We start from the raw sequence: 17,134 nt of genomic DNA on the forward strand, positions 1-17,134 counted from the left end.
GCGTGACTCAGCGCTGGGGTCCCCGGGGTGGCTGCTGGGTCGTGGGCGGGCTTACCCCCCCCCCCCCCCCCCATCACATCCAGCATCCACCACGCGCTTTCCCAATGAGAGGCAGAGCGCGTGGTGGATGCCGGGTGTGACGCGGGGGGGGGGGGGGGGGGAACGACACCCCGTCCACAGCCTGGCATCCACCTGGAACCAGATCGTGACCCCCGGCTGCTGTTTCGTGACATCAGCGAATGTCAAAGCCGGCTGCAGCCGGGGGTCACCTGATGCCTGTGAGCAGCCACCGATCGCGCCGCTCACAGGCATGATCAACAGCAGAAGGTATTTACAAAAAGTCTTAGGGACCTGGGGGGATATACATTGGAGGGTAATCTAAAGTACCGCACAACCCCTTTAATGACTGCAGGAGATATTTTTAAAAAAGCTACAAAACTCCGTTTATAGTTAGGAGGTCCACAGCTGTCATTTACAATGGTAGTAAATCTATTGTGAGCAACTTACTTTTCTGTAACATAAAGTACACCATTTCGGATGTAGTCTGTTGGCATTTTCCGATCTCTGTTAATTAAACAGCAGCGCCAGCCTGTGTCACAAGCTAGAAAAAAAAAAAGGTGAAAAAGGTAACCAACATCAGATACTAGAATCTGACTTCTTGCACCTACGCATAGCTAAGTACACCTAGCTCTGCAACATCGCGCAAGTCATTTCTTTCTTGATTGCAATATGCTGGGGTTGAAAATTAGTAGCTGCTTTTTTTCCACCTGCATTAGTTTTATGAAAATTTTTGTGAGACCCTGAAAATTCTGATTTGTCTGTGACCATTTTGAAACCGATAAAACGAAAACCATTTTCTGGTCAGCTCTACACCCATTTGCTTTTCATATGTCTGCTATTACCATGTGTATCATATTGTTCACAAAAGCCTTAGGGCTTATTTACACGATGCATTTTTACAGCATGTTTTTCCATGGAAAAATAGTGTTTTACAGAACCTGCAAAGTGATCGAGATTTCTTATCTTGAAACCTTATGGACATGTTGCTGATTTTTTCCTTGCAGATTTCAACCAAAGATGGGAATAACCCTCTAACTCCTCAACTCAAAGTGCGTGGGGAAGGATACTTACTTTTATATTTTTATTGGTTGGACTTTTATGGATGAAGGGATACCAATTTTTTTTTTTTGTTTGTTTTTGTTTTTTTTAACTCCTTCGCAACCCTGGGATTTTCCATTTTTGCATTTTTGTTTTTTGCTCCCCTTGTTCCCAGAGCCATAGAATTTTTATTTTTTGGTCAATATGGAAGTGTGGGGGCTTATTTTTTGCGGGACGAATTGTACTTTTAAACGCCATTACTAGTTTTACCATATCGTGTACGGGAAAACGAGAAAAAAATTCCAAGTGCGGTGAAATTGCAAAAAAAGTGCAATACCACAGATGGGTTTTTTTTTATTTTTTTTTACCACGTTCACTGAATGCTAAAACTGACCTGCCATTATTATTCTCCAGGTCATTACGAGTTCGTAGACACCAAACATGTATAGGTTCTTTTTTATTTAAGTGGTGAAAAAAAACTCCCAAGTTTGCTATAAAAAAAAAAAAAAAAAGTGCCATTTTCCCAAGACCCGTAGCGTCTCCATTTTTTGCACGCCGAGCTGAAGTTTTTATTGATACCATTTTGGGGTAGATCCGATGTTTTGATCGCCTGTTATTGCATTTTATTGCAATGTTGCAGTGACCAAAAAACGGAATTCTGGCGTTTAGAATTTTTTTCTCGTTACGCCGTTTACCAATCGGATTAATTATTTTTTTATATTGATAGATCGGGCAATTCTGAATGCGGCGATACCAAATATGTGTATGTGTTTGTTTTTTATTATTTTATTTTGAATGGGACGAAAGGGGGGTGATTTAAACTTTCATATTTTTAAATTTTTTTAATATTTAAAAACATTTTTTTCACTTTTTGCTTGCTTCTATAGTCTCCATAGGAGACTAGAAGCAGCACTTGTCTGATCGCCTCTGCTACATAGAGGTGATCAGCAGATCACCTCTATGTAGCAGAAATGGTCCTGTGCTATGAGCATCGACCACTAGGTGGCGCTCATAGCGATCAGCTCATGACAACCACTGGAGTCTGCTGCAGACCCAGGGTTGTCATGCCCACTCATCGGTGACCCGAGAGCACGTGACGGGGTCACCGATGGGCGGGGTAAGTGACGCGCTTTCGGCGCGGCGATGTTAAATGCCGCTGTCAGAGATTGAGTGCGGGCTCAGCGCCGAAACCCTCACTGAAAGGGGGGTTAAAGCCTGTTGCGTACAAATACTTCTAAATAATCAGAGCTCACCTCCAGAAGCTGCTGGAAGACACAAGTGCCAGCTAAGTAATAAAGTGGGCATCTACCAAACGCTCAGCTCCTCAGCCTTCACAACACACTGTTTGAGTTAAGGATTTAGGCTATGTTCATACGTAAAATACTGACCAAATACTGAACATCAGTATTTATAAGCCAAAACCAAGAGTAGTAAAACATGCTGAGGTAAAATACTGACCAAATACTGAGCGTGTGAATGTGGCCTTAGAGGGTTATTCCCATCTTCACTGATGGATAATGTCAGATAGTGCTTGAAAAAACAAGTACTTGAGCAATTTACTGCAACCGTTCTTGTGATATTAACACTTCAACAAGGAAAACCAAAAAGCCAGACCAGTTCATTTTTGATTTAATAATTTTTAGAATTTTTTAATTCTACACTGCTCAAAAAAATAAAGGGAACACTTAAACAATAGAATATAACTCCAAGTAAATCAAACTTCTGTGAAATCAAACTGTTCACTTAGGAAGCAACACTGATTGACAATCAATTTCACATGCTGTTGTGCAAATGGACTAGACAATAGATGGAAATTATTGGCAATTATCAAGACATCCTCAATAAAGGAGTGGTTCTGCAGGTGGGGACCACAGACCACATCTCAGTACCAATGCTTTCTGGCTGATGTTTTGGTTACTTTTGAATGTTGGTTGTGCTTTCACACTCGTGGTAGCATGAGACGGACTCTACAACCCACAGAAGTTGCTCATATAGTGCAGCTCATCCAAGATGGCACATCAATGCTAGCTGTGGCAAGAAGGTTTGCCGTGTCTGTCAGCGTAGTGTCCAGAGGCTGGAGGCACTATCAGGAGACAGGCCAGTACACCAGGAGACGTGGAGGGGGCCGTAGGAGGGCAACAACCCAGCAGCAGGACTGCTACCTCCGCCTTTGTGCAAGGAGGAACAGGAGGAGCACTGCCAGGGCCCTGCAAAAATGACCTCCAGTAGGCCACAAATGTGCATGTGTCTGCACAAAAAGTTAGAAACCGACTCCATGAAGGTGGTATGAGGGCCCGACGTCCACAGATGGGGGTTGTGCTCAGAGCCCAACACCGTGCACGACGCTTGGCATTTGTCACAGAACACCAGGATTGGCAAAGTTGCCACTGGCGCCCTGTGCTCTTCACAGATGAAAGCAGGTTCACATTGAGCACATGTGACAGACGTGACAGTCTGGAGACGCCATGGAGAGCGATCTGCTGCCTGCAACATCCTTCAGCATGACCGGTTTGGCAGTGAGTCAGTAATGGTGTTAGGTGGCATTTCTTTGGAAGGCCGCACAGCCCTCCATGTGCTCGCCAGAGGTAGCCTGACTGCCATTAGGTACCGAGATGAGATCCTCAGACCCCTTGTGAGACTATATGCTAGTGCGGTTGGCCTTGGGTTCCTCCTAATGCAGGACAATGCCAGACCTCATGTGGCTGGAGTGTGTCAGCAGTTCCTGCAAGATGAAGGCATTGAAGCTATGGAATGGCCCGCCCGTTCCCCAGACCTGAATCCGATTGAGCACATCTGGGTAATCATGTCTCGCTCCATCCCCCAACGTCATGTTGCACCACAGACTGTCCAGGAGTTGGCAGACGCTTTAGTCCAGGTCTGGGAGGAGATCCCATAGGAGACCATCCGCAACCTCATCAGAAGCATGCCCAGGCGTTGCAGGGAGGTCATACAGGCACGTGGAGGCCACACACAATACTGAGCCTCATTTTGACTTGTTTTAAGGACATCACATCAAAGTTGGATCAGCCTGTAGTGTTTTTCCATTTTAATTTTAGGGGTGACTCCAAATCCAGGCCTCCATTGGTTAATAAATTTGATTTCCATTGATGATTTATGTGTGATTTTGTTGTCAGCACATTCAACTTTGTACAGAAGAAAGTATTCAATGAGAATATTTCATTCATTCAGATCTAGGATGTGTTATTTGAGTGTTCCCTTTATTTTTTTGAGCAGTGTATTTTAATAGGGGGTCTTTTAAGAAAAAGACTTATGACGCCAATTCCTTTATTTACCTGGCAAGGGGCGTTCTGTTTCCGATAAACTGAAGACCTCATGAAAACTGCTCTTTTTGGTAGTATGGTATCTTCCACCTTCGTCTTCTCGACTTGTTGCTGGTGGCGCACCAGAGGTTACATTAACTTTTGATACGGACTGCATCTGAAAATGAAGCACAATACCTTATTCTTCTTAAAGCAAAACAAATGGATCAATATCTGGCCAAGACAGAATCACAGCTAGCAAGGGTCTAAAACAGCAGATTAGTAATATTACAATTAGCATAGGGTGTAAAGATCAGACTACGACTTGTATCTGCAGAGTAAAAACCTATATAATTTGTGAGTATGGAAGGGGGTATACCAACATTTGGTAGACTCAATTCCGGAAGATATCTGGTATTTCGCTTTAAAGAACCTCCTTATACCAAGTTTCACAGGGAGGGGTGGGGGTGACAGCTACTGCTAAGAATGGTACACACAAAACCATACAAACATACATATTCCAATGAGGTTTATGGCATTTCATATCTGCTGTATATTTATGATTCAAGCTAGAAGCTCCAGTATTTGAATTTTGAGACACACAACTTTCCTAAACCGACAAGTGGCTATTTACTGTAAAAAGTCTCTACGCACTTTCCTTAGCCAAAGCTTGAGCATTTATTAAAAAGCTAATTACCCCTGCAGACAGTTGTCTCACCAACCATCTCAATCAAGCCAACATTACTAAAATGCTAAATACATTTTAACCGTTGACCAACAACTTTATGATAGATGAATCAGATCTACACATTTTTTGTTACAGAACATGTATATACTATCTGTACCAAGAAACACAATCTTATTTGCACATACATTAAACATTGAAATTGGAACAAGGAAAAGTCGTGGAATTCTGAAAATCACAGAATCGATAGACATGTTAATAAGTAAATAATGAAAAAATGGTAACAAAATGTTTGAAACAAAAACTCCTCAATTTTTTCAGCATCAAGTATGAACGCAGTGCGCAGAAATACACGTACTGACACTATGGCATGCTATGAATGAGGTTATTAACATTTGTCTGAGGAATGTTCTGCCATGCTAAATGTACTTGTGTATAGACAAAAACTGGAATGACTATAAGCGCAATAGGTTCTTATCCGGATTTTAAAAGAAAGTTAAACTGGATTTGCTCACCGGGGGTGGTTGTGAAAATCAGAACGCCTTTATTAGCTTGCAAGCAAAGATGGCTGCTGCAGATGCACCAGATAGTAAGCACACTTGGAGATGAAAGTGGACGTAAAACTGTGCTGCCGAAAATCCAATATACAATAGGAAACCAGATGCGGTATGGATGCAGTTTTGTCAACACGTTTCGAGGTCATCATACCTCTTCATCAGGATAAGCCACAATGATAGCCTATCATTGTGGTTTGTCCTGATGAAGAGGTATGATGACCTCGAAACGTGTTGACAAATAAAACCACATCCATACCGCATCTGCTCTCCTACTATATTGGATTTTCGGCAGCACAGTTTTACATTCACTTTCATCTCCAAGTGTGCTTGCTAAATGTACTTGGACATACAAATCATCATGATTCGTTGCTGGCAGCTCTCTTTGCAATTGCGGACCAGGTTGGCGTGAGGTAAAGAGAACACCTATGGCTGGATGCCTGGCTTGTAGCCCAATGTTGTGTAAACGCCTTCTGAAGATTTATGTAGACATTGTTTGGCACCTAAGGCTTGGTATGTGACATCTAATTTCACTTGCAGTACAGAACGGATCACTATGTGCCATTCTTAGAATTTGAGGAGACCACTTGGCCAAAACCATTAGGAAGTTTTTCATGAGGGAATGTCACACCAGTAATACTCCTGGGATTGGTGGCATAAAATATGGTAGCTAGACACCTATCTGCATTTCAGGTACAATAACAGCTCGATGTTGCATTGATTTGGACGAGGTGTCCAAGGAGCTATTTTTCGACATAACGCCCGGCCGCATGTTGCTCATACTACTGTAAGCAGCCTAAACATGCCAAATATGCAGTGTTGCCAGACTTGCACATCTGGGGCGTCATTAGTTGCAAAAGGGCGCTGCCAGCAGTGGATATTGATGATTTGCATGCTCAAGTGCATTCAGCAAGGCAGCACAATCCTCAAACAACAATCTCATTGATAGCATGCCAAGTTGAGTTAAGGGCAGGTATTTCTGAGCATGGCTCTCATACGTTTGTCCATCCATCCTGTGTCCATATGTCCACCCATCCTGTGATTTTCATAATTAGACAACTTTTTATTCTTGGTGTTACAATTTCAATGTTGATGAGTGCATATTCAAGAATTCTTCAAGGAAACATATTAATATGTCAATCAAAATAGAGCTAGAACATTCGTGTTGTCATAATATCCATGTGTACTCAACAGCCAGATCATGGTCCAAATGTGGGCTGGGATACCAGCTGTTTAAACCCCACAGACCTCAGCCCACAATAAGCAACATTTTTATGCACCAGTGATCGGTTTAGTGCTTGCTCGGTAGGGCCTCCCACTAGGTCCAAGACAATAGAAATCAAACAGATCCAAGGCACTAATGAATAATCCTTAAAAAACTTTATTCCATAATGATTAAAAAGTGGTTACACCCTACTTCTTTAACATTTATGATTGGGGCATAAAAACTAACTAACTAGCTAGAACATACTTAATCCCAATATATGCACACTATACTTGGAACATATTAAACAATCAAGTATTCTTACGATCAATCACATTGGATTTGTGGCATTCCTAGTAGAAGATGCGCCTTTCATTATTGTATACAGCAATTACCTGCATGTGTTTTTAACATTGTTGTTTATTTGATGTACTAGATTACTACCATGACATACTCGATGAGCTATGAGGAAGAAGAGGTAGAGCCCACTTACTATGAGATGTATATAAAACATTGCCATGTTATTTGGGCATCATTAGTTGTATTTTCTTAGGCTCGAGAAAGGCCAGATATGGCTGAAACGTTGCCTTGTCTTCCTATTGTTGTGACCGCTTTTTAAACATTATGGAATAAAGATCAAGTTTTTTTTGTTTTTTTTAAGGGTTATTCATTGGTGCCTCAGATCTCTTGGATTTCAGACCCCAAAGATCTGCCATGACAGGACAGCCACAAGAAGCGGAGCTAGCACTGCAGCACGGTACATAAGACCAGGGCACAACTAGTATATACAGTTGCAATCAAAATTATTCAACCCCCATTGGAAACTAGTTTTATTAGAAAAAGTTACAAACTTTGTAGTTCGCAATAAACCAATGATACAAGAACACTTTAAGTACCTCAACACAACTAATATAAGCAGTTACTCCAAATCACTAAATTCAACTTTTAATGACTACTACAGTCTTAGAATTATTTAACACCTTCTTGAGAAGCAACTTTAATACATAGGAAGGCACCCTCTTTGGCTGTTATGAATTGCTGTTAGCCTGATGCCTTAACCAGACACCAGTTTCTGTTGGTGTTTTTAAGAAATCTTAGCCCATTCCAAATGGTTAATGGCCTTCAGTTTACTAACATTCTTGGGTTGTTCAAAAAGACAAGGGATCATTGCCTTGCACATACAAGAAAAGGGATATGTAGATAGAAAAGACACTGAATCTTCCTAGACATACAATTGGAAGTATAGGTTGCAAGTACAATGATAAAGGAACACAGGCTACACTACCCAGAAGTAGCGGAATGAGGAAAGTATTACCAGATTCTTGAGATGGTTGGTCAAAATCCCTCAACTGACTGCAAAACACCTAAAGCAAAATTTGGTGCTAGCAGGCTCTGAGGTTTCAGTTTTCACAATATTGCGCATTACTGAATGTTCAAGGTCTCAATGTCCGATCATGTCAACCAATGTCCGATGGTTGACATGAAGGGGGTTTAATAACCCTGAGACTGTACTAGTCAGGAATAGTGGCATTTTTTGTTGAATTTGGAGAAGCCACTTCTTATTAGTTGTGTTCAGCTATTTAAAATTGTTCTTGGTTGGTTTATTGCAAACAGCAGAAAGTTTGTATATTGTGCTAATAAACCAAATTTGCAATTGGGGTTGAATAATTGATTTTAGCTGTATTTTTATGCTTTTTTCCCTTCTGATTGAGGATCAAAGCCAATTTTTGGAATCTGAACTATTTTTTGTAGCAGGTAAGCGGTTGGGATTTTTAGAGTATATCTGGGATTTGGATCATGTTCAGGAGCTGGTCTTGGTTCTGACCAATTGTAGGGGCTGGGTCTCGGGTTTGACTAACTGTAGGGGTCTGGTCCGAGGATTGAATAAATGTAGGGAGTTTGATCTGGAGTCAGATTAATTTTAGGGGCTGGCTTGGATTCCAAGTGACTTTAGGAATTTGATCTGGGGTTACAGATCTTGAGTAATGATCATAATAATGAGTTTAAAAGTCCAATCTGGGCACTTATGGGTCTGGGTTGTTAACCGATTTACAAGCATCAGGTCTTGATGACTTCAGAAATCTTTATTGGTTTAGTTTGAATTAATTTAGATGTCTAGACTATTTTTTTTCCCATAAATAATAACAAATCTTTTATTAATAGTGGAGGTTGCCTTGAAGGACGTTTTTTACATTTTCATTCTATTCTTTAGTCCGTCATACCTACATCAACATGGTGAATAGTACCCCACAATACTCAAGTTTCAGGCTACACTCCTGATTTGGCGCACTGTCATGGCGCAGGGGTTATTTGCCTGAGAATGAGTGATGGAGGAAGCAATCTGAATTCACAAGACAGTCTTCCAGGTGTTTTACAATGGCCCCACACAAATGTAATGAAAGCCAGGTGAACCCACCGAATTTGGTAGGGCCAGACTTCCTTCTGACATGTTTGGGGGCCTCCTGATTCGCTCACCCCACTATGATTTGTTGCAGGGAAATATTGGGTCTTTCAAATTTAATAGCCGATCTCTTTGTTTTCAGGGGAGAAAAGCCACCATCTCTCACCATGCCAAGCCAGACCCTCTCTCCCAAATAAAGCCAATGGCTCATGGGGAAGGATGGGAAGGGAATAGGTAAATAGCAACCTCACATATATGGCCAGCATCAGAAGATTAGGTAGTATGGACAAACACCAAAGTTAACAGTTTTGAATGGAAATGTTAGCTTGGTGTATTTTTGTACCAATTTATAACACAATTCAAAATCTACATGTACCTTTAGGCTGTGTGCCCACGTAGCGTTTTTCAAGCGTATATGCTGCGGAATTTCCACAGCGTAAACGCTTGAAAAACGCATGTATATCCGCACCCCATGGTCCCCAATGGCATTCCGCAATGTCAATGCCCATGCTGCAGATTTTTCCGCAGCGTATATGCTGCGGTCAAAAATCCGCAGCATGTTCATTAATTTTGCGGAAGCGCAGCGGAATCAATGTGCGGATGGTACCCAAGTCTGGATGAGAGGAGACTCTCATCCAGACCTGGGTACCAAAGAACCTGTAAAAAAAATAATAAAATAAAGTTTATACTTATCTTCTGATGCTTTCCCTCCGTCGCGCTGTTGTCTGAAGGACCTGCCACGTCATTGAGTCATGTGATCCACCACATGACTCAATGACGTCACCGCAGGTCCTGCACACAACAGCGTGAGCCGCTCAAGCCTCAGGACGGGGCAGAGAATGCATCAGAAGGTGAGTATAAAGTTTATTTTTTTATTTTTTACCATTCTGAACAAGTTGTCAAGCACTTTTCCAAGTGATGCTTGGAGAAGTGCTTGATAACCCGCATGCGGAAATGCATGCAAAGACGCCTCACAAACGCTTCTACCTGGCGGGAAAACCGCATGTAATATTCGCATGCGATTTTCCCGCCAAGGAGAAGCGTAAAAAATATGCTTCAGGTCCGCAACGTGGGCACATAGCCTTAAAAGCAGTATAATGAAAGTACATAGTCAAGTTGGATCATTACCATTTTTACTAACTCGATAATACGCTCTTCTAAACTTGATTTATAGTATTTCAGAGTGTCTGGCATGAAGGCTTTTTCCTTTATTGATGTAAATACATATATCAATATTTTTTTTCATGATATTGAATAGCTGTAACCATGAAAGGAATTGCTAGTCATATAAATTACGAGAACCAAAATGTATTCTCCCAGAGAATTGAAAAACTGGCTCATGAAAAGGGATCAATTATATTAATTTAGTTATGTGACCAGCCCCATGCTACATACAAACGGAAATGACATGCACAAGTACAGCTTTCAGTGGCAATGGAAAAAAGAGCCCAGAACGTGAGCACACAGATTAGAAGAAATGTGGAGCAAAACAAACTGGTCAAGCAGACTAGATTAGGTGGTTAATGGAATCCAAAAGAACCAACAGCACTCTAGAGATCCGTACCTTTTCATGCCCTGACAGCTAGCAGGAAAGGAAACAAACACATATGTGACAGTGACAAAAGAAAAAGTGACAGCGTCGACATTTTATCCACGCAATACACACAGGAGCTGAGCAGAAAAATGCACAAACACTACAGATATGCACAATTAAAATCAATACTCTACTACCGGTTGCTGCAGTGAAATGCAGGGAATAAAATGCAACAATGGACGGAACAGTAAATGTTGATGTATATTGACTATTCCATCAGCCCTAGACCTTCACGACAACATTCCCCATACCAGTGTGGTACCTATTCTGCTAATACAGCTTGCACTGTCGAAAACCTACAATATAAATCGATTACAGATCACTATGGTCCAGTGTAAGATCCACTGGAAGAAGCTCAATGAAATCATTGAAAAATATCTTCATGGATTAAAATTTATATATTATATATATATATATACATAAATTAATATGGATGTGGATATTTTCTCTTAATGATAAGAAATCAGTTCACTGTAGCAGATATGGTAGTGGCACATCTGTACGAAAGTGTGTCAAAGTGTCTGATACAGCTGCACAGAATGTATGCAAAGTGCATAAACAGATATTAGGGCACATTTGGGCTCTTTTCCATATAGGACCCATACTGTTCCAGAACATGATCATGTACAGCCATCACATAAAAAATGTCAACCCAAAAGCTATATGCCCACGATGCAGAAATGCTCAGGATTTTTTCCTGAGCGTTTCTGCATCTCCCTGGCAGAAAAAACGCATGTGGATTGTACATGCGGATTGTACATGCGTTTTCCTGCCAGGGACAAGCGGATGTGAAGCGTTCTTCACTTGCATTTCGGCAAACCCAATTATTTTGCGGAAGCGCTGCTAGTGCTTTTTTTTTTCCGCAATGATAACCCGCAGCGGAATTTTCCGCAGCATGGGCAAAGCACATGCGCATCATCAATGAGGAACATGGCAGACCTTCTACCATGAGTTTTTTAATCGTTTCTGCGGCGTTTTTGCCGCGTGCCCACAATGCGTTTTTCAAGCGTTTTTGCCGCGGAATTTCCGCAGCGAAAACGCTTAAAAACGCTTGGTAATAAGTGCCCCATGGTCCCCAATGATAATCCGCATGTGCTGTGCACATGCCGCGGAAATTTCCGCTCCGGATCATCATTGCGGAAAAATACGCAGCATGTCCATTAATTTTGCGGACACACAGCGTAATTGCCGCCATTGACTTGCATTGAAACACTTCCTATCCGCATCACTACATGTGCACACGCGGATATGAAGCAATTCAATGTGCGCATAGTACCCAGGCCTGGAGAAGAGGAGACTCTCATCCAGACTCTGGTACCATAGAACCTGTAAAAAAAAAAAAGAGTTTAAAATAAAAAATAAAGATTATACTTACCTTCCGATGTCCCCCGCTCTCCATAGCGATGCGTGCGGTGTGTTGGGCGGCTCGCGGTGGTGTGAGGACCTGACACAACGTAATTTAGTCATGTGACAGGTCACGCGACCGCTGACGTCGGCGGTCGCGTGACCTGTCACATGACTCAATGACGTCATCGCAGGTGCTTCACACCACCGCGAGACACCGGGGAGAACGGACGGAGCGGAGAAGGAGGAGGCAAGTATAATCTTTTTTATTTTTCACCATTCTTATTCTTTTAAGTATTACTTGGTCACATTATATAAATCCATGCCATGTGACCAAGTTGTCAAGCACTTTTCCAAGTGATGCTAAAATCGCTTGGAAAAGCGCTTGATAACCCGCATGCAGAAATGCATGCAAAAACGCTTGACAAACGTTTCTACCTGGCGGGAAAAACGCATGTAGAATCCGCATGCGTTTTTCATGCCAGGGAGAAGCAGAAAAAATATGTAGCATTTCTGCATCGTGGGCACATAGCCAAAGAGATAAAATACTAGTTTAACCTTACCTGCAACATAGCACGTGTCCCACACAGTGTGCATGCTTACCACACTGGAGAGTTATTTTAATCAAAAAAACAAAGTTTAAACAAAATATAAACCATGGTCATATAGCAAAAACTACCATTCCCAAAATACATCGCACCACAGAGCAATGAATTAAAGGTGCCCAGCCAAGAGGAGTACTTACTTTTTCCAGTAAAGTAAAATGCATATACAAACATGACTATTACTTGACTGTTAACAAGAAATAAAGTGAATATAACAATACACTAGAATAGTCTTAACAAGCCCTTCCTTTTAAAGAAGACCTTTCACCAAATATTTCATGTTGAACGGGACAAGATGTAATAGTGGCAGAGCGTAATTTTTAATTTTTTTTAAGCTTTTTTTATTTTGTCTATCCATTGCAGAAATAATAGCAATAAAAGTATTTGGCACCTATTGAATTACCTTTTAAGTCCAAGTGGGTATCAGATAGTTTTCACTGGGAGCGTGTACTTCTTCCTGTATGGTGGTTACCAATCATAAGCAGATAACAACACTTATGGAAAAGGACACACCCTCACAATAACCTGCAGGTTTCTCAGACCAGGAGATCAGGGTTGAATCATTGTATCTCACACACTAACTTCCAGTGTAATTCAGTGTTGGGGGGAATGGGCAGTGCAGCTGATTTTAGATGTGTCACATTACGATCCCTAATATCAGCTCTACTGATTTCAGAGTATGTCAGTAATCACACTCATGTCTGCTGTGCTCAAGGAACTTGTAATCACTCTGCAAGGAGATCAAGGTGTCATTATATCTCACCCAGGAATAACCTGTCTGTTCTACACTCACACCTGTATCAGATGTAATGACACCATGCTCTGATCTCACTGCAGAGCAAGTACAAGTTGAGCACAATAGATGAGTGCTCAAAGTGTCAGTATCACACATCTCCTGACAGGCAGTGTCTGGAAGGAGCAGCACAGCATAGGCAACAGTGTGATGAAATGAGGAGAGCTGATAGAAGGGTTTGTATTGTGATGCAGCTAAACTCAGCTGTGCGGCCCCTCCCCCTACAACGACTTTATCTTTAAGGTGTAAGTCATCTGTGCTTTCTAATCATGCAGGAGGTTAGACCAGAAGATCAGAGTTGTCTGTCAAAACTCACATACTGAGAAACATGCTCTAAGCTATGTTGGGACATTTTCTTCTTTCCCCTAAATATTGGTACTTGTTCATGAGTGGTCAGCATCATACAGGGAGAAGTACACGCCCCCAATGAGAACTGTCTTATAACACCCACTTGGACTTAAAATGTAACTCATTAGGTGCCAAATAAATTGAATGCCATTATCTGCACAACAGAGAGTTCACATTTAACCCTAGAGCATGTTAATGGTGTCTGGGGAAACCCCACACTGTCTTCATATCCATTGCGCATGCTGCATAGAACAAGGCTGGTTCCTTGTGAAAATGTATTTGAAGCTTTATCCTTGAAGTGTGTTGTGGTGTTAGATTTTGGTAAAACTATATAGCACAAAATTATAATAATGGGGTTTATGAAACACCAATAACTTGTTATAGGTAAGGTAATTTGAAACATTTTTTGTCGGTCATGCAAATTATTTTACAGATAAGGATTTTACAGGGATATTGTCTTGAAGAAGAATATTTGTGTCATTAAATATTTAAATGTTTAATGTTAAATGTTTAAAATGTATGAATATTAGGTAATACATAAACCATAATTATACCATTCTAAGCAAAACTGAGGTCAACACTTGCATTACATGGCTATGTAGAAAAAACAGTCTTTGGGGTATACCATACCCCCAATGAATAGGTACTGTATATGTAACTAAAAAATGATCGACAGGTTCCAGGGTTAAGAAAAAAAAAGTTTATTCTGCTCTTCAGCCACTATTACATCATGTGTCCAGTTCAACGGCTGGCACAGGTGTCTTCAGCTGAACCCCGGCTACCATAATAACCCATCAGCACCCCACAATTATGTCGTACGGGGAGGATTAGGTACATGGAAAAGCATGTCCCCTGGACCGCGCACTGTAAATACTGTGTCAAGAGATTGACATTGGCATTTAAGCAGTTGACACCAGCGGGAGAGCTCCGCTACACACGTTGCTGTTAGAGCCAGATGAAGGCTGTATAAAACAGCTATCTGCCAGGAAAAACTGTGCTCAACTCCTAAGCCCGCTTCAAAGACAAGGACCTGACATGACATGCCAATATGTCATACGTTGGAAGGGGATTAAAATACACATCTTTATATCAGACAGGAAAACTATTTAAAAAAAAATAGTATATTTTCACAGCAAGTACACTAGCCTCATCAGGAATAGAGATCTATTTAATGATGGGTGAAGTTTATATTGCCAAGTCTGTTGACACATACGCTTTGATGTTAAGTGTAAGGGTGCTTTCACATTGCGTTCTGTGTCCCCTTCGGGGCGTACATCCGAAATCCCCAGCAAAACAGGGTCTGGACATATGCGCTGACGGGGGGGGGCCATAGACTGCAATGGTGACGGCAGAGCAAACGTGAGGTTTGCCGTGCACTTTTTTAGGGAGTGTACACCTACAGGAGGCGGACACTCAGACATAGGCTACTGTGTAAGCCTCCAGTCGGCGTACACTCCCGAGCTCATGTTAGCTCTGCCGTCAACATTGCAGTCTATGGCCCCCGTCAGCGCATACCAGACCCTGTTTTGTGGGGAATTTCAGACATATGCCCCGACAGGGACACAGAGCGCAATGTGAAAGTAGCCTAATATAAGACTGCACAAATTTTCTGCAATATTAGTACTATTTTGGATTACACACTTTTTCAAGATTGAAATATTACTGATTGTTCAGTGCCTATTGGAAAAATGTATCTAGTACTCCGGTCTTAGCGCAGAGTAAGTTGGCATAAACTGTGACAAATTTATTTACAGTCATAGCTGACTTTTTTTTTTTCTTTTACTACCCCAAGCTTTTGCAAAGGACTTGGTAAATGCTCCCCATTATCTTCTTGTACAGGAATATTTATAAGTTAATGCATGTTTCATTTAAGCGACACCACATTTTATATCGTTTTCTATGCTCACCCTTCTAGACGCAGTTACATTTGTTCGTTCTTTAAGTTGTGGATCTGTAGGGAGATTTGTCCAGATAATGTATGGCGTGTCATACTTGTCACGAAGCCTCGGACACCGCTTGAAAGCGAAATCAATGAGGAAAAACTTAATTCCGGCATAGAGCCCTAAAAAGCAAAAAGGATCACATGAGCAAGCAATATAATAAATCAAGTGGAAAAATCACATGTTGATGTTGACCCCTTCAAGACGGGGAAATTTTCTTTTTTTGCGCTTTTTACTTTTCCCCTACTTCCAAGAGACACAACTTTTTTAATTGTCCATCAAGAAAACCATATGAGGGCTGTTTTTTGGAGGATGATTTGTAGTTTTGAATATGAGAGCATTTACTTTACCATCTAGTGCAGGGTTCCCCAACTCCAGTCCTCAAGGCCCACCAACAGGTCATGTTTTCAGGATTTCCTTAGTATTACACAGGTGATAATTGCATCACCTGCACAGGCAATAATTCCATCACCTGTGCAATACTAAGGAAATCCTGAAAACATGACCTGTTGGTGGGCCTTGAGGACTGGAGTTGGGGAACCCTGATCTAGTGTACTAAAAAATGGGGACAAAATTCCAAGTTTGGTACCATTCTTTGTACAGGAAAAATTACCTGGTAGTATGATTCTTCAGGTCAGTACAAGTATGGTGTCACCATACAAGAGTTCTTATATTTAAGTAGTAAAAATAAAAAATTCAGAACTTTTTTACTACTTTCTTTTTGGCGTGTAATGTATGATTAAACTAATTTGTTATCTTGATATATCAGACTTTTAGAGACGCAGCAATATCAAATATCTTTATTTGCCAATTTTTTTCAGTTCTTTATTTTGATAGTAGGAAAATGTGGCAATTTAAACTGATATTTTTTAGTGATTTTTAAAAATTCTTCTTTTATTTTTTAGTGCCCACACGGGACTTAAACCTGTGATTGCTTATAGGCTGAGCTTTAAAGGAGGACCAAGACGGCAGTTACTGGGACTTGCATACAGTTCACTTTGATAGTATTGCGGAGAGATGATGGTAGCTAGTGCATGGGCGCACACAAGCAGTGCTGTCATTTAAATGTCGCTGTCCGTGGCTAATAACGCCGGCCTTTAAATACTGATCTTCCTGGCAGATGCTGGCTTTGCAACATAGAAAGCATCTGCCGGGTATGGTGCAGGCTCAGTATTCCATAAACCCACCACAACCATGACATCAATTTATATTATGTGGCTGAGGGAGGGTTAAGGGATTCACAGTGCATCAAATAGATATTCACGTTTTTTGATTTTAGCTGTACATTAAAGAGAACCTATCAGCATG

At 41.2% G+C, this 17,134-nt stretch overlaps 1 protein-coding gene across 5 annotated transcripts in view; it reads right to left on the bottom strand.

Annotated features, from left to right (window-relative positions):
• The window catches only part of GRAMD4 (GRAM domain containing 4), a 136,884-nt gene that overhangs the window by 11,599 nt on the left and 108,151 nt on the right, over positions 1–17,134 (bottom strand). For 4 of the 5 annotated variants that reach the window (XM_073652145.1, XM_073652146.1, XM_073652142.1 and 1 more), the window contains 4 exons: positions 15,794–15,948; positions 10,767–10,784; positions 4,392–4,536; positions 508–601 (listed from right to left, as the gene is read on the bottom strand). In XM_073652145.1, coding sequence (XP_073508246.1) covers positions 508–601; positions 4,392–4,536; positions 10,767–10,784; positions 15,794–15,948 — 412 coding nt within the window. The remainder of the gene's footprint in view (positions 1–507; positions 602–4,391; positions 4,537–10,766; positions 10,785–15,793; positions 15,949–17,134) is intronic. The other variant, XM_073652144.1, reaches the window with a different exon arrangement.

The sequence above is a fragment of the Phyllobates terribilis genome, unplaced genomic scaffold, assembly GCF_046119375.1.
Source record: "Phyllobates terribilis strain yellow unplaced genomic scaffold, ASM4611937v1 Scaffold_11__3_contigs__length_659146591, whole genome shotgun sequence".
Taxonomy (NCBI): domain Eukaryota; kingdom Metazoa; phylum Chordata; class Amphibia; order Anura; family Dendrobatidae; genus Phyllobates; species Phyllobates terribilis.